The sequence below is a fragment of the Harmonia axyridis genome, chromosome 2 (genome assembly GCF_914767665.1).
Source record: "Harmonia axyridis chromosome 2, icHarAxyr1.1, whole genome shotgun sequence".
Taxonomy (NCBI): domain Eukaryota; kingdom Metazoa; phylum Arthropoda; class Insecta; order Coleoptera; family Coccinellidae; genus Harmonia; species Harmonia axyridis.
Window position 1 is genome coordinate 60,480,151 of NC_059502.1, and position 23,102 is coordinate 60,503,252.

Consider the following 23,102-nt stretch of genomic DNA (forward strand, 5'->3'; position numbering starts at 1 on the left):
TGAACCTGGAGTTGTCATATTCGGTTCGACATATACTTATGACGTACTCAAGGCCAATATCAATTCTGTCTGACTGGCCATCATGTACGGTATCTGGAACGGTATGTGCTAGAAACTTTCAAGGTAAGGTTCAGGATATCTGTTATAATTCCTTTTTTCTATGAAGAACGTCCAAAAATTTCGCAGGAATATGAAATTTTCATTTTTCAATTACGGTCCTTTTTCTGTGATTTGCTGCTGATTTACAATAGCAGGGATTTATTGTTGGACAGTGTCTGTCTGGATGGTGTAGAAACTCAACACAAGGAACAGAGTAAAAATCCTTTATTATGGAATAAAGTAGATATGATGCAGTCAATTGAATAATGCATAATCGCATTGAGGGAAGGAGGGTACAAGTTGACGTGTTTGAAATTATTCGGTCTAGGTATATCACTTGAAGTCTGTGTTAGTATTTCATAGGAATCGAGAATGGGGTAGGGATTCGCATATATTGACAATTACGTCATAATTGTAATTTGACCATGACCTATGAAATTCCCCTCTCTAGTTGGAGGCATCATAGAATGGAAATCTTAAATCACATTTCAGGGAAAAACCCTTGAACAAGAATATTGAGGTTACTGCTGACAAAGTTCAAAGGCCTTGATGGCGTATAGAAGTCTGCCAGCTTAAGTACGTCATGATTGTGAAACAGATAATAACTTATGGGACAATAGTCTGACATGACAAAACAGACAGAGTAGAGCCCTCGAGGTTAACCTGTGTTTGCATCACTGGAGATATGAGAAAAACTAGGGCATTGAAGATCATTACAGATGATAGATAGAGAAGCCAATGGGATCATTCTAAGACTTTCCAGGGAAGGGACAGGGAACGAGGAAATCAGGAATCAGAGATACTGGTCCTCCCTGACCAATTACATACCATAAGTGAAATTTTCCCTGTGAGATGATAAAGAAAACTAAAATCAAGAAAACCTTCCCTTCGATACAAAATAGAAAAAAGATTGGGAGATGATGTCCACAACTGGGATTTGGGATAGTGCACAAACCCAGTTCTCAAAAAGAATACCATTAAATGGTACACAGATGGTTTTAAAACCAAGACGGGGACTGGCACCAAATGATCACTATCGTTAGGCCGCTGCCTAAGTATCTTTAAGGCAGAGATATTTGCTGCAGAAAGATGGGTGGAAATCAGTAAGAAACTCTTAGAAATGTAATATAGCGATACATTCTCAAAGTCTGGCTTCAATCAAAGCATTAAGCTCACATATCATTTATTCTAAGATGGTTTCAAAGTTCCGAAGAGAACTCAATGAAATAGGCAAGAATAACAAGGTGTTTTCAATTTGGGTTCCAGATCACTAGGGAATTAAAGGAAATGAAGAGACCAACACACTTTCCAGAAAAGGAGCAGTAACTTCTTGAATAGGCCTTGTACCTTTTTGTGGAATAGGCCTACGAAAAAGAGTTTCTGGAGAAGGAAAAACTGATAGAGAAACACTGTGGGGAAGTCGTTTCAAAAAGATTATTCAAAACATAGACACTGTGAGATCCAAAAAGTATCTGGATCTCAGCGAGAATATGCTACACCTCCTCGATGAATTCTTTACATGGCATTTTCGCATCATTTATTTATTGTTTATTTATTTATTGCCCATTTAGGATACAAACAGTAAAAAGGTGAATCATGAGAATGATTCTAGCAAAAAACGACGAATGCAGATGAGAAGAAGGAAGAAACTCCGGATCACTTGGTAACGCAAGCCTTGCAATCACTCGCCCACGTAAAATATGCTTTGGACAAGAAACTTGTGTAAGTGAGGATGTAGCCTCCTTGAAGCCATCCCAGACATTGTTCATTAGAACTTTGGAACTAGAAGCCGAGCTCCAATCTGCAGTTAAATTTTTCTCGAAATATTCTGTTCGAATTTTCAATGGAATTAGTATTCTACATCTAAACATAAAATTTATCGCATTCGAATTCCAACTTCAGCAGTTATAATTCCCATATTTATGGCACACTCAGTCAGATTTTGAGCATTAACTAACTCAAACGAGATAACTCATTGCGAAATCAGGACCAATTCAGGAAATTTTAAGTTTCTAGTTTTTTTTTTTAGAGATAGCATATTCACGACGGACGGACAGAATCGAATTTGTCAGTTGTAAAGGGTGTTTTTTTTAGAGCTATAGAACTTTAAATTGCAATAAAACAACGATGGATTATTCGATTGACATGAATTTTATTTTTCCGCAAGATAATCTTGTGGCATTACATTTTAAATATGATTTCTGGCATATGACCGCCACGGCTGGCTCGGATGTAGTCCAATTTTCGATGACTTTTTCCAATATTTGAGCCATATATCGGCAATAACACGCCGAATGTTGTCTTCCAAATGGTCAAGAGTTTGTGGCTTATCCGCATAGACCAATGACTTTACATAGCCCCACAGAAAGTAGTCTAGCGGTGTCAAATCACAAGATCTTCCAGGTCCAAAACGTGAAATTAGGCGGTCACCAAACGTGTCTTTCAATAAATCGATTGTGGCACGAGCTGTGTGACATGTTGCGCCGTCTTGTTGGAACTACAGCTCCTGGACATCATGGTTGTTCAATTCAGGAATGAAAAAGTTAGTAATCATGGCACTATACCGATCACCATTGACTGTAACATTCTGGCCATCATCGTTTTTGAAGAAGTACGGACCAATGATTCCCCCAGCCCATAAAGCGCACCAAACAGTCAGTTTTTCTGGATGCAACGGTGTTTCGACATACACTTGAGGATTAGCTTCACTCCAAATGCGGCAGTTTTGTTTGTTGACGTAGCCATTCAACCAGAAGTGCGCTTCATCGCTAAACAAAATAAAATGGACGTAGTGCGCGATACGTATTCCGCACAGAACCATTATTTTCGAAATAAAATTGGACTATTTGCGAGCGTTGTTCAGGCGTGAGTCTATGCATGATGACTTGCCAAACTAAACTGAGAATAAATCACTTGACAGCTGTTAAATCGGTCGCCATCTTGAACAGTATTGCCTACTTAAAGTTATATACCTCGAAAAAACACCCGTTATATGAAATCCTATTGTTTGAAAGCTTTGATATCTCGAAAAGTACAGACATCGTTACAAAATCAACAGAACACAGATCCATACTTCAAAACATACGAAACATTTTGCTAGTGATTTGGGGAATTTTATTCCATCATCTTCATTGCTAATTAAGCTAACAGGTATCTGATATCGTGGTCCTGATCAATATTCGATTGAAATTACAGCACGACATTAATCAGTCCCTTTAATCGGCTGAGCCAGAACAATTGGTGGGGTGGTTTGACATATCACAGAAATCCACCCAATTATACGAAAATGTAGATTCTCTGTAGTACCTTGCCAATTCGAGGTGTAAACTGAAATAATTGAGCGGCATTTGAATACTGTATACGATTGTATTGTTCTACATAATTATTATATACTGCTTCACAAAAATTTTGTGACCGTTTCAAAAGTTGCCGATTCTTGTCCACCAAATGTTCATTTATGAGAAATGTAATATTCATTTTCTTATATTGGTTTTTTGATCCTCATCCGATAATTTCTTCCCTTTTTTAAGGCACTTTCTTCTTGTTTGCGTTTCTAAGAATTTTGGAGCAATTATTGTTTTGACGGGTGTTCTTTTTCGAGGTATATAACTTTAAGTTGGCATTACTGTTCGAGATAGCGACCGATTTGACAGCTGTCAAGTGATTTATTCTCAGTTTGGTTAGGCAATTCATCATGAATAGACTCACGCCTGAAGAACGCTTGCAAATAGTGTAATTTTATTTCGAAAATAATGGTTCTGTGCGGAATACGTATCGCGCACTACGTCCATTTTATTTTGTTTAGCGATAAAGCGCACTTCTGGTTGAATGGCTACGTCAACAAACAAAACTGCCGCATTTGGAGTGAAGCTAATCCTCAAGTGTATGTCGAAACACCGTTACATCCAGAAAAACTGACTGTTTGGTGCGCTTAATGGGCTGGTGGAATCATTGGTCCGTACTTCTTCCAAAACTATGATGAACGTTACAGTCAATGGTGATCGGTATAGAGCCATGATTACTAACTTTTTCATTTCTGAATTGAACAATGATGTTCAAGATCTGTGGTTCCAACAAAACGGCGCAACATGTCACACAGCTCGTGCCACAATCGATTTATTGAAAGACACGTTTGGTGACCGCCTAATTTCACGTTTTGGATGATGACGATGTGAATTGGCCTCCAAGATCTTGTGATTTAACACCGCTAGACTACTTTCTGTGGGGCAATGTAAAGTCATTGGTCTATGCGGATAAGCCACAAACCCTTTACCATTTGGAAGACAACATTCGCCGTGTTATTGCCGATATACGGCCACGAATGTTGGAAAAAGTCATCGAAAATTGGACGTCCAGATTAGACTACACCCGAGCCAACCGTGGTGGTCATATGCCAGAAATCATATTCAAAATGTAATGCCACAAGAGTATCTTGCGGATAAATGAAATTCATGTCAATCGAATAATCCATCGTTTTTTTATTGCAATTTAAAGTTCTATAGCTCTAAAAAAAACACCCTTTATTTGGCGAACTTTACTTTCTCAATTTTTGTAGTGAACTGATTTTGTACTGCGAATACTAAAAATAAATTTTCAACTGAAACTGTGAAATCAATGAATCTAAAAATCATTCAGATAAGTGACCAAACATTTAGATCTTTCATATTTAAAAAATTGCTGGTATCTTTTGAATCGGTCTATGAATCTCCTGAACTGCCTTAACTTTTGTGGAGCAGTGTATTTACGTCAGACACAACAAGTGACTGGTAATTTTAATGGGATTCCACCCTCATTCATTAACTTTCCACCAATTTGCGGTCTGAAATATCGATTCTCTCCTTACCTAGTTTCATTTATACATGCGATATATATCAGCAAATATAACAGCCCAGGTCCGCATACTTGTTTTGATATTTCCGCTATGACCCAGTTCCTTCATAATTAAATTCGAAAATTAGAAAATCAACGTCCAATTATAATTTTCTTTCTCCCCAGTAGAGATGAAATTTTTTATGGAAACAGTCATGATATACCCGATATGAGATAGTTGGAGCAAATATTAAAAGTTTCCCGCTTTTTAACTTTTTAAAGTCTAGAAGTAAAGATTAACACGAAATTAAAACCAAGAAAATTTCCGTGGAGATTGTATCAGACAAATGTAATTTGTGAGATTATGAGAGAAAAATTCTGGAAAATACAGAATTCTCATTTTCTTAGAATAGTAGCGAGATGAAGGTTTCGAGTAAATAAACATTTTACTGTGTCATTAAGGACCCAATATCATAAAATATGAATTTATGCAGTAGTTTTTTTTTTGGCAAATTATATTGTAGGACCTTTATTAATTGATGGCAAATTAAAAGGGGAACAATACTTGCAGATGCTATAAGATATCATAATACCAACCACTAGTGCAGCTAGGAGGGTGTTTTGGGTACCCCAAAAATACCAACAATTTAATGAAAGTTAGTTAGTTAGTGGGTTTTTGTTTATTATTTATAACTCAGCTTCGAACGGCAACTTCAATAAAGAAAAAATTTCTTAGAGGTTTCTTCTCAAAGATATAAAAAAATAAAATTCGAATTTTATTGCCAACAGGTAATAGTTCCGTATTTGAACACCATGGTACAAAGAAATATTATTATTTATTTATATCCATTTCAAGCAGAATATTTTGTACGTCACCAGTATCGAAGAAACTGAAAACGTTTTTAATTATGATCAAATAACATAAGAAGTACATAATGGAAAGTGGAAGATAGAATGTGCTCGATCGGTTGAATATTCATTATAATTTTGAAATCGATATTAAGAATGTATAAGATATCCTAGGAACATCTGAAAAAAACTAAATATTTGTAATTATTCTTCGAATTACAGATTGAATTTTTCTCATTAGAATTTTTCATACAACTGACTGAGACTAGAGCACAACAAAAGAAAATGAGAGATTCCTCAGATAATTTCAAGAAAAAAAGTCCATAAACATGGACCCTCAAACGCTTTGTTTTCGAGATACTGGGTGTTGAATTTTTTTTTGCAAGCTTCTGCACTTCAGAAGATATTCAAATGAAATTTGGCATAGACACTGTAAATTAGAGTATACAACACATGATATGCCAATTTTGAATGCAAAGTTGATATTGTTCCCTTTTTTTACACCGATTTTTTTTTTTTTTTTTGAATCATTGGCAGTTTGAAGAAATGTGAATATAAACGGTGATTCGATACTCAACTTTTTGTTCCTTATAGTTTTGTCGTATGATATCAAATTATCATGAAAATCCAGTTGGTAAGCTGATAAATACGTAAATTATTGCCTTTGGTGTTTATTTTATCGATCTGTAGCAACGATTTATAAAGATTCGATCAACTCATATGTAACGGGTGTTTTTTTTCGAGGTATATAACTTTAAAATGGCTTTACTGTTCAAGATGGCGACCGATTTAACAGCTGTCGAGTGATTTATTCTCAGTTTGTTTTGGCAATTCATCATGAATAGACTCACGCCTGAACAACGCTTGCAAATAGTGCAATTTTATTTCGAAAATAATGGTTCTGTGTGGAATACATATCGCGCACTACTTCCATTTTATTTTGTTTAGCGATGAAGCGCACTTCTGGTTGAACGGCTACGTCAACAAACAAAACTGCCGCATTTGGAGTGAAGCTAATCCTCAAGTGTATGTCGAAACACCGTTACATCCAGAAAAACTGACTGTTTGGTGCGCTTTATGGGCTGGTGGAATCATTGGTCCGTACTTCTTCAAAAACGATGATGGCCAGAACGTTGCAGTCAATGGTGAACGGTATAGAGCCATGATTACTAACTTTTTCATTCCTGAATTGAACAACCATGATGTCCAGGAGCTGTGGTTCCAACAAGACGGCGCAACATGTCACACAGCTCGAGCCACAATCGATTTATTGAAAGACACGTTTGGTGACCGCCTAATTTCACGTTTTGGACCTGTGAATTGACCTACAAGATCTTGTGATTCAACACCGCTAGACTACTTTCTGTAGGGCTATGTAAAGTCATTGGTCCAAGCGGATGAGCCAGAAACCCTTGACCATTTGGAAGAGAACATTCGCCGTGTTATTGCCGATATACGGCCACAAATGTTGGAAAAAGTCATCAAAAATCGGACGTCCAGATTGTACTACATCCGAGCCAGCCGTGGCGGTCATATGCCAGAAATCATATTTAAAATGTAATGCCACAAGATTATCTTGCGGATAAATAAAATTCATGTCAATCGAATAATCTATTGTTGTTTAATTGCAATTTAAAGTTCTATAGCTCTAAAAAACACCCTTTATAGTCGTATAAAAAAGGACTACAAGAAACACCCTGTATCTCGTAAGTAAAGCGTTTGCGGGCCCATGTTTCAAGGGACATTTTTTTCTAAAATTATCCAAGGAATTTCCCGTTTACATTTGAACCTCCAATTTAGGATAATATTCGATATCTTGCAGATGTTATCGTTTCATGTTAGCTAAGGCATGATTATCTTGTCAAGAAGTCAGAGTGAGTTATTGAATCGGAGTGTAACTTTTCTAATATATGTAAGAAGTAAGAGAAATTCTATTTCAGAGAATGAATATGGCGGAAAAACATCTCGAGAGAAGTCAACGAAATGAGGGATTAATTTCACGAGGATCCAACTTTCAAGACGGTGAACAAAGAACAGAATCTTAACAACCGAGCACTTCCCCCCTGCATCGTAACTTGTCCTTTCATTAAAATTCATAAATAAGTTATTCTGGCGCAATTTTCGTCAATTCTGAAAGCTTAAGAACTTGAAACATGAATATGATGAATGATATTCAAATTAATGTTGTTTCACGTCGAATCTTTGAATTTCAAAGTCATTATTGCGCTGAAACTTTCCAATTTCAGTTGTAAAACTACCTATATAAATATTTTCTCTAATTCTGTGGTTATTCCTTTCATTCTTCCACATCATGTAGAACAAAATCGTGCGAGAATATATCAGAAACGCACAGTTTTCATGGTTATATTTTATTAATATATGTTGGTACTCGGAACTTTCCCCCACGGCTTTATCTGTCAATTCATCAATTTGCCTTGAAGAAATCAGTTCTGCCAACCAACATTTTTCAATGCAAAAATCACCACATGATATTTATGGAAATATTTAATTAATTTCAATAAAAATGCCATGAATTAGAGAAAATAATGTATAATACTCGTACAGAAGGCTCATTCTACCACTCGTTCATTCAAAAACGAGCCACGAAGTGGCGAGTTTTTGAATTTTGAACTCGTGGAAGAATATCAATGCCTTCTGCACTTGTATTATAAATAACTATTACTGTTTTAGTAATTTTTTTTTAATGGATTCGGTCCTTACTTGGCGGAAATTCATTATAAATAAAATAAAAAGAAGTAATTTCCACTATGTTATTTAATTGTTAGCAACAATTGTTTCACCACACTGTGGCTTCATCAGGCTACATTTCTGAACTGATAAGAGTACAAAGGTTTTCGGAATCTCATATAGGAACAAAATTGACACAAAAATATTCGAAAGGGTATAAATTACAAAGTTATATTGGACACTTTACCGTCTGGGATTTCCAAACTATCGGAAGAAATTCAATAAAGGGGATGAGTTTACATCCGTTTGTTCGTTCAACAGAAAATTTTGGGTATTATACCTGTTAATTTCTAGGGATTCTAAGAGTGTTAGTCTTAAGCTCTTGTTTTCTAAATGAAGAATTTTAAAGTTATTATTGAAGGTATGGTCCCATTCTTTGAAGTGATTCGCGTAGGTTGAAAACGAACTATCAGATGTATAACTCTTTTGGTGTTCCTTTATCCTTTTATTGAAAGATGGGACCATACCTTCAATAATAACTTTAAAATTCTTCATTTAGAAAACAAGAGCTTAAGACTAACACTCTTAGAATCCCTAGAAATTAACAGGTATAATACCCAAAATATTCTGTTGAACGAACAAACGGATGTAAACTCATCCCCTTTATTGAATTTCTTCCGATAGTTTGGAAATCCCAGACGGTAAAGTGTCCAATATAACTTTGTAATTTATACCCTTTCGAATATTTTTGTGTCAATTTTGTTCCTATATAAGATTCCGAAAACCTTTGTACTCTTATCAGTTCAGAAATGTAGCCTGATGAAGCCACAGTGTGGTGAAACAATTGTTGCTAACAATTAAATAACATAGTGGAAATTACTTCTTTTTATTTTATTTGTTTTAGTAATGATTAACGTAGGCTATAAAACACGAATGAAGGAAATTCTGTTGTAAAAACCTCTTCGATATAAGTTGAAAGTTTCAATTGCACGACGATATCGATTAGAACAATATCCACCCACCTAAATGTAGCTTTATAATCGTTTCAGGAAGAAATTTTCAGAATATTTAAAACCCTAACATACTGCATATTTCGAGAATTGGAAAGGAAATTTCAGTTTGAGATAATGGAAAACATGTCTTGAGCTACATTTATGTCAAAATCACAATCGATTGAGCATTCACATAACATGAAAAAATATTATGAAGTATATTTTGAAGAACAAAAATTTTCGTTCGGAAGTTCAAATGAAGAAACAACTGGTGAGGAATTTCCTAAAGGCCTTCTTATTTTGAAAACCAGTCAAATTTGTGAATAAATTTGTTTTTGGAAACAGGGTTTTTTTCTCAATAACTTTTCACGTTTTGGTTCGATAGTTTTTCCAATAACATATTTGGATAACCTGTGAAAACTACTATCGTTTTGATGGGTCAATTTTCAATTTTTCTATCCACAAAATCCAGTGCTCCGCTGAAGAGAAACACCCTGTACGTTTGGAAATACTATTAATATCTCACAGGGTGAATGATTGTAACCAATTGGCCTTTGAAATGTTCTTCACCGCTACTAATACTAGCAAAACTTCTTCATGATAACATTTCGAAATGGACAATTACAAATTGTGCAGAATCAATTCATATTCAAATCTAAATTCAACCCCGTTCATTCAAAATCAGAGAAATTAAAAAAAATGTTTCAATTGAAAATGTCAAAACTCTTTTGAAAGATACTATTAAATGATTCATGATATTATATGTATAAAAAAATTTTCAGTTATAGTCGAATTAATATAATAATTAAGAATTAGCAATTTTTATTATAATAAAGACTTATCCTAACAGATTTCGAATGCGATATTCGATTCGAAGATATTAAATCTCAGAAAATCATATAAGAAGTCCTATTAGAAATCTTAGTAGAATTAGTTTCGGCCATAAACTCGAAACCGTAGATTTGAATTAATTCAATTCATTAGGTCTTCTAATCTTCAATAAATCATTTGATTTAGCCTAACAAACATAACTTGAATATTGTCATTCAACGAATCGCTAAAAAAAGATTGACAGAGAAAAATAAAACTTCTAGGAGTAACTTTTGAAGTCCTAATGAAAAAACTTCATAGCATTCTTCATTTCCTTTATACCTTATAATAAACGAAATGTTGAAAGCCGAATTCAGTCAAGCTACTTTTCTAAATCGAGAATTTTTTGTGGCGTCTTTCATTTTGGAGATCGATAAGTGAACTTCCCATGTTGAACAATTCGTACAACGCAAACTTGAGGTGGAAGTATAAGATAACTCATTTCGAACAGGAAGCATTCAATAAGGAAACAACTTTCTGGTTAGATAAGCCAGACTTTTAATTGTATATACTAGGCTTCGAATTTCACTGAAGGCAACTGGTTGTTTTTCAGAAATCGAACTTGAGTGGAGCATTCATGATGAAAAACTTGTGCGATTTCTTTAGCCAAAAGCTATATTCATTCAATTGATGTATTCTAAGGAGGAATAAGTTTGATTTGAATCTTTTCCGGCTAAGACTATCAAAAAAATTGATCCATACTGGTTTTTTATGTAGGTACATTTTGCGAAGTAGGCTCGATAGTAGGTACCTTCACGCTTTCCAAGAACATACGTAGATCTATTGAATATATGATTATATACATATGAAACACTTATATATTTTGCATTTTTATACATAGTTATGTTGCAGTTTGATATATTATTAGATATAGGTTCAACTCTACCTCTTTCTAGCTAGCCGCATTAAATTTATGCATTATATTATCTGAATAGTCAGCGACATTTGACAAATTTTTTCTTCACCCTTCTGCTTTAAACTTTTTTTTCTATGTCCACATATTGGGACGAAATTATATGATTCTCTGTAAGGGAACTCGAAATTTTCGGTTAACTGGGCCCAATATAAAAAAAATCCAAAATTGAAGTCGAAATTGAAAGAATTCCTTTCCAAGCATGGAATATATTCGTGAAAACAGTAAAAATCCCGAGATTCTTCTTCCACTGAATTTGACAACTGAGCTGCTGTGGCCAATTTTTAAAATACATAAATTTAAATATACGAGAATCAGGCAATTATGTTCTGCCTTGGTAACACTTGATTCCAATTCCATTGTACATGTGTTTGCAATGTGCTCTGATAAATAAATCAGACTGAATATTTTTGTCTCAGATATATGAATTAATATTATTATCCAATAATTCATTGGAATCATTGATGAATGTTGAATCAATCATTGTTTTGAGAATTTATGATCAAGTATATATTCGATTCTCCAGATTCAAGAAAAAGATTTCTTTGTATATTGTGATTAATTTTCATCGTAATCTCAAAAGTCGTGAAATGCGTCCTTCAAGCTTTATCCATTCTGAGAAAATATCTGAACAAATATGCTAAGATTTATTGATCAAATATTTATTTATTTTCCAAAAACGTGAAATATAAAGGTATCAGAAAAAAATACTAATAATTCCGAGAATATTTCGAATAAAACGCAAAAAAAATGTATAAACATGACTTTTGGAATCATGGATATTTTTTAAAGTTTGAGTTAGACAGAAAAAGTCATTTTCGATCGAACAACATAATCATTGTATCCTCGACCTTGCATAATTCAAATTTAGCTGGTATTTATTATTCTGAAAATATGAAATCCTTTCAAATACCATTATTAGCTCATTGATTAATTGTGCGATAAATGAAAATCCCTTTAATACCAGACAGACTATTATAAAAGAAAACTGAATATTGCACTTAGCATCATAGGTGTGACCATCTATAGAAGAACTATGAAGTTACTCTCATTGCTCCTTTTGATTTTACCACTGATCGACAGTTATGTTGAATCAGCAGCTGTTCGTGCTGGTGTACTACCACATAATTTGTACGAGTGTGATCCTACTAGACCGTAAGTAATATGGTATCATTTTCAATTTCAATTCTCTCAAATAATGTTTGTATTACTGATGGAATTCTGTCACAAGATATTGCTGTACATTAAAATAGAAAAAAAATCGAGAAAATTCCTAGTTGAATAGTTGAAACAACTATCCGCACGTTCTTCCACTGATAGCGGCCTCACCATAAGTATTTGAAAGAATTCGATGAGCCTCAGCCGCTATTTTCTTCATTTTGAAGCAAAAACTTAAAACCTCCCGCAAATGGCGAGAATTTGGTTCGTAAGCTAACATGTTTTATCGAGAATAACTTTATAATGCAGACACAAATCGACTAAAATTTCGATGGCGATATGTTAACTTATACCAAAGCTTATTATATAACATCTTCGATCTATTGATTTTGACCACCACTTACCGCTACAGCCATGTATTGCAAAACGGCGGAAGCGAAGTTGTTCATCTAATAACTGAATTATGAAATACAATTCACAACAATTGTAGTTAGTTGTTCGTTGCTGATATTGTTGAATTATTTTCCAGACGAATCAGAGTTCTGTCGAAATTGATACAGAAACCTGGTAGACCACACACTATTGTCAACGAAGCATTCCAATATCCAAGGCTTCCAGATCTAAGTCCTAATTCTAGGATTATTACTTGCATATCAGTGAGTTGATTTGATCATTTAGTACTTTGTATTGACTAATAGATCAACATTCATCTTGATGAAAGCAGAAAAAAATGAAAATCCAGAAGAGAACAAAATGTTATATATATTCATTTACTCTATTTTTTAGGTTGAAGACCTGAGTAGAAATGGTAAGGGAGGATATGCAGATATAGTTGCAGGAGGAATCAACACGAATTTTGTTAACTTAATATTTGAATCGCAACAAGGAGAAGACATACTATTTTCTGTTACGATTTATGCAACATATCCCGGTGCCGTTCTTTCCGCTGAGCCTAAAAATGTACCAGCTGCTCCGCCTGTTTGAAAAAAAGAAATAAAATTGAATATATAAGTATTCTGTTTCTTATTCTAAGAGATAATAATACTAATAGTAATAAGTGTTATTTCCATTTTACTTATGGATGTTAAACTTTTGTTGTTAATTGAATAAATTATTTGTTCGAAAATGTGTTAATATTTAAATCACAACACCTTCAGAGAGTTTCATTGAACGAAATTTTTCATTCATGTCTAATGAATGGAGTTGAAGTTTTATGATCATTCTGACTCGTAAAATGCATTTCAGACTATCCTCAACAACTTTGATCTATACATCTGTCAGCCTGTGTGTTTTCAAAGACTTATTACCTCCCTAACATTTTTTAGTGTCATAGGTACCTATGAGCAGAGTACCTACTTTTAGTGATGAAGTCTTGTCGTACCTAGTCGGTACCTATATTGTTGAACAAATGTTATGGAAAATGAGATAATTTATTTAAAACTCTCAAAATATACAACCAATATCTAATGTTATTCCAAAACATAATTCAAAATTCTATTCGACTGGAAAAGTTTGTTGAATTGATTCATTGTTGTAGGTACTGTTTATTTTTTTTTTTTTTGTAAATTTTCATTTATCGTCAATATTTTCCATACTGCACCAATTCAGATGTTCGTATTCATATCGAAATGTATTCTAGAGATTTTCGATCAACAATGAATAGAAAATATTGAACTCTTAGCTAATGAACTTCCATACAAAACTTCTTGTTGCCAAATTTCTTTGAATATTGAATTTCCACTTCTCTTTATGTTGAAGAAAAACTGCGGAAACCTATTTTTGATGATTATATCAACAATGTCAGTCTTCTATGAATAAATAGTATATTGTTGTGCAACAAGTGGGGAACGTCCAACTTTTCTCACGAGTGTATTTGCGGCACTTGCCTTTCAGGCTTCTGCCGCAAATACAAGAGTACAACTGCACAAATTTAAATAATTCAAGTAATGTACCTAATTCAATTTAAAATGGGCTTCGTTACTTAGAACTTAGAACTTCTTTCTCTTTTGCAGTCAGGCTATAAGCCTTCTACTGCTCCATGTCAATATAATTCACCTCTGATGAGCTGTTTTGATTCTGCTCTAGCAGGTGGCAATATGCCACTCAGAAAGTTTGTGTAATCATTACACAATCTCTGTGCCAGTAAGGGTTTGGCTTTAACACACACTTCCTAGGGAAGTGCCATCTTCGGTCGTTTGTGTTTCCTAGGAGCTTTTTCATCGTAGTCGTAAGCCTTCCTTATAAGAGGGTTTGCGTAATTTTTCTTTTTACTGAATGTCTTCACGCTCAGATCATTAAGATGGTCGTCTAGGAATGGTATTTGCAGGTCTTCATGTATCCGTACGTTGCTGACAAACCATGGTGCATTTACGGCTCGTCTTAGGATCGTATTCTGCACGACTTGAAGACTCTGCAGATGCGTCTTTGCGGCGTATCCCCCAGCCAGACATGCGTAAGACATGACCGGCCGAATGGTGGACTTATAAAGAAGAAGCTTGTTGAAAAGGGACATTTTGCTGCTTTTGCAAAGTTGCAACGCTGCCGCTGATGTCTCTCTCTTCGTCACAGCTGATGTGATGTGGTGGTTCCAAGTGAGCTTCTTGCCAAGTATTACTACCAGATACTTGGCCTCGTTTTTCCATTCGATCCTCCTACTGAACATTACGATGTTTCCGACGGGATCTTTTTTCTTTCGGCTGAAAAGAACTGCTTCCCACTTCTCGGGGTTCTCTTCAATTCTTCATCGAGCAAACCAAGACTGAAGTCTGTAGATAGTTTCTTGTCGGTAGTTTGTTGCCATTTTGCGACACCAAGAACTGACAAGAATGGCGGTGTCGTCAGCGTACGGTGCCATAGAGGTTTTCACCGTTTTCGGCAAGTCGGATACATATATTGTGAATAATATTGGAGACAGCAGAGATCCTTGCGGAACTCCGGCTGAGAGGGACCTCTATGAAAACAATACTCTGTCAACTCTGGCTCTAAACTTGCGAGAATGCAGGTAAGAAGCTAACGGTTGGACCATGGAGAGTGGAAAACCTGCCGCAAGCAGTTTGTATAGCAGTTCTTTGTGCCATACGTTATCAAACGCTTTGGCTACATCCAAGAACACAGCTCCTGGACTTGTTTACGGTTATATCCATTCGTGATTTGTTCCACTACTCGGAGCACTTGTTGCACAGTGGAATGTTTGCTTTGAAAACCGAACTGTTCGAACTGTATGAACCTCTTTTCTTCCGTTATTGTCTTCAATCTTTTCAGAATGACCGCTTCCGTAATCTTCCCTATGCACGAGAGAAGACTGATTGGACGGTAGTTCTGTGGAAATTTAGCATCTTTGCCGGTCTTGTCGATTGAAACCACGTTGGCTTTCTTCCATTCCTTCGGAAAGTACCTTAGTCGTAGCGTAGCATTGACTATATTCGTCATTGCTACTAAGGCTTTTCGAGGGAGGTTTCGCAACGTCAAGTTAGTGATGCCGTCCGGTCCTGGTGCCGTTTTCACTTTACTCGACATAATAGTGTTCTGTATTTCCTGAACGGTTGGGAAACCAATAGCTTCCGTTGAACATTTTTCAAGTCTCTTCTCACTTTGCGGTTGACGTCCTCGATGTGGTCCAAATTCGCATAGTTGTAACAGCTGCATTGTCATTCAAGGTTGTCTGCGAAAGCTTCAGCCTTTTCTTCTGGATTGTGTATCATTCTTTGTAAACCGTGAATAGGGGGGGTTGGTTTCATAACTGAGCTCAGTGCTTTGGCCATCCGCCAAACACTGTTGTCTTCTGTGGAAAGAGAAATTAGTTTTTCTTCCCAACGATCATTCCGGACCTTCTGTCCATAGTTTTGAAATTGAGTGAGCTATGAAGAATACGCTACTTTCTATAGCAGTTGTACAAATCATTTTCATCAATTCCCGATAAAGGAGATACTTCGAGTGAATATAAATTTCGAAACATATTTGACTTTTAACGAATAAACGTAATTGACTAGTTTCGTTTGTCCTCTGAATTCCTTCATTCCGAGTATTCATAATATTAGATTCGAGCAAATACGCAGAGATTAATTATTCAAATATGTATGATTAAACATTGTTAAATTCATTTTTCTACCTACTTGACAAAAATGAAGATACATCAATATGTAAATTTTTTTTTTGAAAAAACCTTCTTCATGTTCAATTCTGCAAATTTGCGGCTTGGATCAAAAATTTTTAGGGTGTTTATAAGAACATCATGAACTTGGACAACAAAAATTCATCAAACCTCAAGATTTCAAAATTAATTAATTTTTATTTTTTCATTAAAAAATTTAAATCGTTTTCTTTTACAATTTGTGCCAATGTCGTAGGATTTTATGCTTCATGTAGGATCCTATAGCCGATATTTGGAATTTTCTGGTTTTTAAATGACTTGTTTTTCTTCCTTCTTTATACATAAGCAAAATCAATAAATGATCGCTATCGCTATTATTGTTGTTCATCTCAACATGATGGGATCTATAAACCCGAAAATATTTATTATTCAATTTTTTTTTTCAATATCCTTTTTTTTTTTCAATCTTTGTGATGATGTTATCATCTTGAAATTTTGAACGGTGCTTGAACTTGACATTTCATATGATCTCCTTCGATTGTTTGTTTACGGGAATATGGGGTAATTTTTTATTCGAAATTCTTCTTTAATTTTCAAATCTACATCCAAATGCAAATTTTCTGCAGTCTCCAAGTAAAAAATAATCCCCTTAACGAATTCAACTATTGAGAACCGAACCTATACTGGAAATTTCAAGTGCCTAGTTCTTTCCTTTCGAAAGACATCTCTTATTTAACTGGCCAGCCGGACGGTTGGACAGAATCGAATTTGAGGAATCGACATCAATGAGTCAAGCTTTTGTTTCTTTATTCAAAATTCGTAAAATTTCCATATTGTGACGGAATTATATGGTTCTCTGTAAGGGAACTCCAAAATTCCGGTTAACTGGGCCCAATAAAAAAAAAATTAAAATTGTAGTCGAAATCAAAAGAATTCCTGTCCAAGTATGAAATATATTCGTGAAAACAGTAAAAACACTGAGATTTTTCTTGATTGAGAACTGAGCTGTTGTGGCCAATTTTTAAAATTCATAAATTTAGGTATACGAGTATCAGACAATAATATTCTGCCTTGGTAACCCCCTTTCACTTGATTCCAATCCCATTGTACATGTGTTTACAATGTGCTCTGATAAATAAATCAGACTGAATATTTGTGTCTCAGATATATGAATTGATATTATTATATCATTATCATTATTATTATTATATCATTATCCAATAATTTATTGATGAATGTTGAATCAATCATTGTTTTGAGAATTTATGATCAAGTATATATTCGATTCTCCAGATTCAAGAAAAAGATTTTTTTGTATATTGTGATTAATTTTCATCGTAATCTCAAAAGTCGTGAAATGCGTCCTTCAATCTTTATCCATTCTGAGAAAATATCTGAACAAATATGCTAAGATTTATTGATCAAATATTTATTTATTTTCCAAAAACGTGAAATATAAAGGTATCAGAAAAAAAATACTAATAATTCCGAGAATATTACGAATAAAACTCAAAAAAAATGTATATACATGACTTTTCGAATGATTGATATTTTTTAAAGTTTAGGTTAGACAGAAAAAGTTATTTTCGATCGGACAACATAATCATTGTATCCTCGACCTTGCATAATTCAAATTTAGCTTGTATTTATTATTCTGAAAATATGAAATCCTTTTAAATACCATTATTAGCTCATTGATTAATTGTGCGATAAATGAAAATCCCTTTAATACCAGACAGACTATTATATAAGAAAACTGAATAATGCACTTCGCATCATAGGTGTGACCATCTATAGCAGAACTATGAAGTTACTCTCATTGCTACTTTTGATTTTACCACTGATCGACAGCTATGTTGAATCAGCAGCTGTTCGTGCTGGTGTACTACCACATAATTTGTACGAGTGTGATCCTACTAAACCGTAAGTAATATGGTATTATTTTTCAAATTCAATTCTCTAAAATAATGTTTGTATTACTAATGGAATTTTGCCACTAGTCAAAATCTATTCTCAAATAAGGCTAGAATTTTTTTGAATACCCTAGTACAACTTTGCTTCTGCCGATTTTTTCCGAAATCCGAGGGTTTATTGTTGAAAACTGATTATAAATTTATGATTCAAAGTATTGTCCATCGCTGGCCATCTTTTGAAGTGATCCACGAATCGATCCAATTCATAAGACTGGAAGTGCTTGTCAGCCAGTCCGTGTGTCATTGATCGAAACAATCTTAATCCGAGGGAGCAACGTCTGGAGAATACGAAGGGTGGGGTAGGACTTCCCATTTCAACGGTTGCAATCCAACTTGACCAGTGGCTTACCCAGACATAAGCCTTGGGGGGGGGATAAAGAAAAAAAAAATTAATTTTTCCTTCTTTTGAAGAAGTTCTCCAAAGAATTTTGCTTACTCATAATAAGATTGTGATATATAAGGTTTTTACATATAATGGATATTCCTTCTGGGGGGAGGATATATCCCCCTTATCCCCCCCTCTGGGTACGCCACTGGTCTTGACCACTTCCGCAACATGGGGTCGAGCATTGTCATGGTGTAAAATCACTTTATCATGTATCTCGTTGTATTGCGGTCGTTTGTCTTTCAGTGCTCGGCTCAAACGCATCAATTGCAATCGATAACGATCGCCTGTGATTGTTTCAGTCGGTTTTAACAACTCATAATACACTACGCCGAGCTGGTCCCATCAAATACTGGGCATGACCTTGGAACCATGAACATTCGGTTTGGCGTGGACGTGGATGCATGGCCGGGATATGATTTTCTGCGCCTGGAAGTACCGTAATGAACCCATTTTTCGTTCCAAGTCACAATGCGATTCAGAAATTATTATTATTAATTAATCGGAAAATACCAAAAGAAGTTCACTTCTCATTAGAATACATCAGTTCACATATACTCTACTCATGCACCTAGGTGAGGACACCTGTGTGTGCAATTTCCGCCTTTGCCTTGCATGTAGCTGTTCACAAGCAAACAAACGCCGTTCAACATCTCACGGCTTCAATTCATACGGCACCCAATTTTCTTATTTCTGAATCATTCCCATGACTTTCAGGCGTTTTTAAATGGCTTTTTGCGTCACTCCCAATGATCTTGCCAATTCATGTTGCGTTTGACACCAGTCTTAATCAAGTTGTGCCTCCTATTCTGCATCATCTAAAATCTTCTCTCTTCCACCTGCCATGCTGATCTTCGACGTCAAAATCACCGTTCTTGAAGCGTTGAAACAACTCTCCGCACGTTCTTCCACTAATAGCGGCCATAGGTATTTGAGAGAATTCGATGAGCCTCAGCCGCTTTTTTTTTTCATTTTGAAGCAAAAACTTAAAACCTTCCACAAATGGCGAGAATTTGGTTCGTAAGCTGACATATTTTATCGAGAATAACTTTATGATGCAGATAAAAATCAAGTAATATTTCGATGGCGGTATGTTAACTTATACCAAAGCTTATTAGATGACATCTTCGATCTATTAATTTAGACTACCACTTACCGCTACAGCCATCTATTGCAAAACGGCGGAAGTAATGTTGTTCATTGCATCTAATAAATTAATAATTATGAAATGCAATTCACAAAAACTGTAGTTAGTTGTTCGTTGCTGATATTGTTGAATTATTCTCCAGGCGAATCAGAGTTCTGTCGAAATTGATACAGAAACCTGGTAGACCACGCACTATTGTCAACGAAGCATTCCAATATCCAAGGATTCAAGATTTGAGTCCAGATTTAAGTTCTAGGATTATTACCTGCATATCAGTGAGTAGATTTGATCATTTAGTACTTTGTATTGACTAATTGACTAATAGATCAATATTCATCTCGATGAAAGCAGAAAAAATAAAATCCAGAAGAGAACAGAATGTTATTCATAGTCATTTACTCGATTTTTTAGGTTGAAGACCTGAGTAGAAATGGTAAGGGAGGATATGCAGATATAGTTGCAGGAGGAATCAACACGAATTTCGTCAACTTAATATTTGAATCGCAACCAGGAGAGGACATACTATTTTCTGTTACGATTTATTCATATTATCCTGGTACCGTTCTATCCGCTGGACCCAAAAATGTACCAGCTGCTCCGCCTGTTTGAAAAAAAGAAAAAAAAATTTGAATATTTAAGTATCCTGTTTTTATTTTAAGAGATAAACTGTTATTTCCATTTTACTTATGGATGTTAAACTTGTTATGTTAATTGAATAAATTATTTGTTCGAAAATATGTCAATATTTAAAATACAACATTTCAGAGGGTAAGTATCATTGAACAAAATTTTTCATTTATGTCTAATGAATGAAGTGAATGTTTTCATTCGTGAAATGCATTTCAGACTATTCTTCTGATTTCATATCTATAAATCTCCTTAATTTTTTTTAGTTTTTTTAGTGATGAAGTCATGTCGTACCTAGTAGGTACCTATATTGTTAAACATATGTTATGGTAAATTAAATAATTTATTTAAAAATCTCCAAATGTACAATCAATATCCAATCGTACTCCAGAACAGAATTAAAAATTCTATACGAATGGAAAAGTTTGTTGAATTGATTGGTGTCCATTCATTGTTATACTCAGATGTTGGTATTCATATCGAAATGTATTGTGGAGATTTTCTATCAACAATGAATAGGAAATATTAAACTCTAAGCTAATGAACTTTCATACAAAACTCCTTATTGTCAAATTTCGTTGAATATTCTATTTCCACTTCTCTTTATGTTGAAGAAAATTTAGAAGAAAAATTGTGGAAACCTATTTTTGATGATTCGATCGACAATGTCAGTCTTCTATGAATAAATAGTATATTGTGCAACAAGTGGGGAAATTCCAACTTTTCTCACGAGTTTCGAAGTTTATTGCAAGTACACGAGTGAGAAAAGGACTTTCTCTACATGTTGCACACTATACTTTTCCTGCAACTGTAAAAATTCAAATAATTCAAGTATTGTACCTACTTCAATTCAAAATGGCCTTCGTTGACAGTATCTGTTCATTTATTGCGTTTTCATAAAAACGACTTCTCAAAATCTGAATTTAATTGGTTTATATACCAAGCAAGGTGTGGGCAAAGTGCCGTGTGGAATAATATTTCTCACAGTATGATCAATACATAGTTTGGAAATTGAGAAGATATGAAGAATACACTACTTTCTATAGCAGTTGTTGGACAAATCATTTTAATCAATTTCCGATGAAGGAGATACATCCAGTAAATATAAATTTTGGAACATATTTGACTTTCAACGAATAAACGTAATCGACAAGTTCCAATGGTCCTCTGAATTCCTTCATTCCGAGAATTCATAATATTAGATTTGAGCAAAGACGCAGAGATTTAATATTCAAATATGTTTGTTTGAACAATGTTAAATTTATTTTCCTACCTACTTGACAAAAATGTAGGTAGGTATAGTATATCAAAAGTCACTTGGAGGAAGCTTGAATAATTCAATTATACGAGGGTTGTCCAAATTTTCAGAAATTCCTTTGGAATTTATGAAAATATTGCTATCAATACTCTCAAATAAACCCCGGTATTTAGCAAATCGTCTTGGAAACAAGAATGTCCCGATTTGATTGATCTTATTGGCTGAATATTTCCCCTCGTATTCCCCTTTCCACTTTGAGAGCGTTTTTGGTTATACTCATTGGCTGCATCTATCACTTCTTAATTACTTTCTGATAATTCGCATAGACCAGTGTGGTCCATAGGGGTATTATTGAAATGCATTTTTACGTAGTTTTAGTTCGTTGTGTGACTGATGCTTTTAATGATTTCGACTATGATGTTTGGCACAATTCTATGGCTTATGTAAAAAAAGATGAATATTTCGCAATCAAATCTGTTCCTCCATTTACTTTCAAAGTCAGAATTGATATGACGGGTTCTGAAGAAAACGATTTCGCATCCTAAATATCTTCATTCCACTGAAGGAAGAATTGATTAAAATGAGATTATCCAACAAAATTTTCATTACATTTTCTGATTTAAGCAATGTTATTACTGGTTTGAGAAATCATGTAGAATAGGCATATGATGTTGAGGCTCTTAATACGTCAAATTAGCAGCTACGTAGCCGGATCGAAAAATCAATCAAGTTTTTTATAGAAAATAGAAATATTTCACCATTTCCTGCCATCAGTCGGGACAGTTTTAATAATAGGTTACATATATATCTTTGAATATTTATTCTGATTCTGAATACGAAAAATTTAAGAGTTATCGAGAAAAAACTTGAACTGAGGAAATACTACAATTTCTAACTGAGTGTAGTAGTCTATGACTTCAGGAAAACAAAGGAACTAAAATCGGATTGGATAACTAAATTTGACATTTCATGAAATGTCATTAATTATTCATTATTGAAAATTTTATTGGTTTATGGATTTTCAACCATCTTTACGAATAATTCATTACAATTCATGAAATTTCGACTTTTTAGTTTTTTTTTATGTTTTCTGGAAGTCATAGACTATTTGAGAAATTGCAGTTTTCCTTAGTTCAAGTTTTTCCTCGATAACTCTTTAAGTATAGCTTGAGACCCCTCTCTTTTTATACCTACATAAAATTGATTGAATGAATAAAAAATATAGTTTTTTTCCAAAAAATTTT

At 34.5% G+C, this 23,102-nt stretch overlaps 3 protein-coding genes across 8 annotated transcripts in view; 2 read left to right on the plus strand and 1 right to left on the minus strand.

Annotated features, from left to right (window-relative positions):
* Window positions 1-23,102, minus strand: part of LOC123673941 (otoferlin-like) — a 218,658-nt gene that overhangs the window by 185,603 nt on the left and 9,953 nt on the right. The gene's annotated exons all lie outside the window — the stretch shown is intronic.
* On the plus strand, window positions 12,162-13,371 carry LOC123673944. Its single transcript, XM_045608724.1, has 3 exons — window positions 12,162-12,375; window positions 12,908-13,034; window positions 13,165-13,371. The coding sequence occupies exons 1-3, from the start codon at window positions 12,257-12,259 to the stop codon at window positions 13,360-13,362; spliced, it is 444 nt and encodes a 147-aa protein (XP_045464680.1). The 5' UTR covers window positions 12,162-12,256; the 3' UTR covers window positions 13,363-13,371.
* Window positions 18,174-20,708, plus strand: LOC123673943. The gene is made up of 3 exons (XM_045608723.1): window positions 18,174-18,391; window positions 20,116-20,248; window positions 20,385-20,708. Exons 1-3 carry the CDS (start codon window positions 18,273-18,275, stop codon window positions 20,580-20,582), a joined length of 450 nt encoding a protein of 149 aa, XP_045464679.1. The 5' UTR covers window positions 18,174-18,272; the 3' UTR covers window positions 20,583-20,708.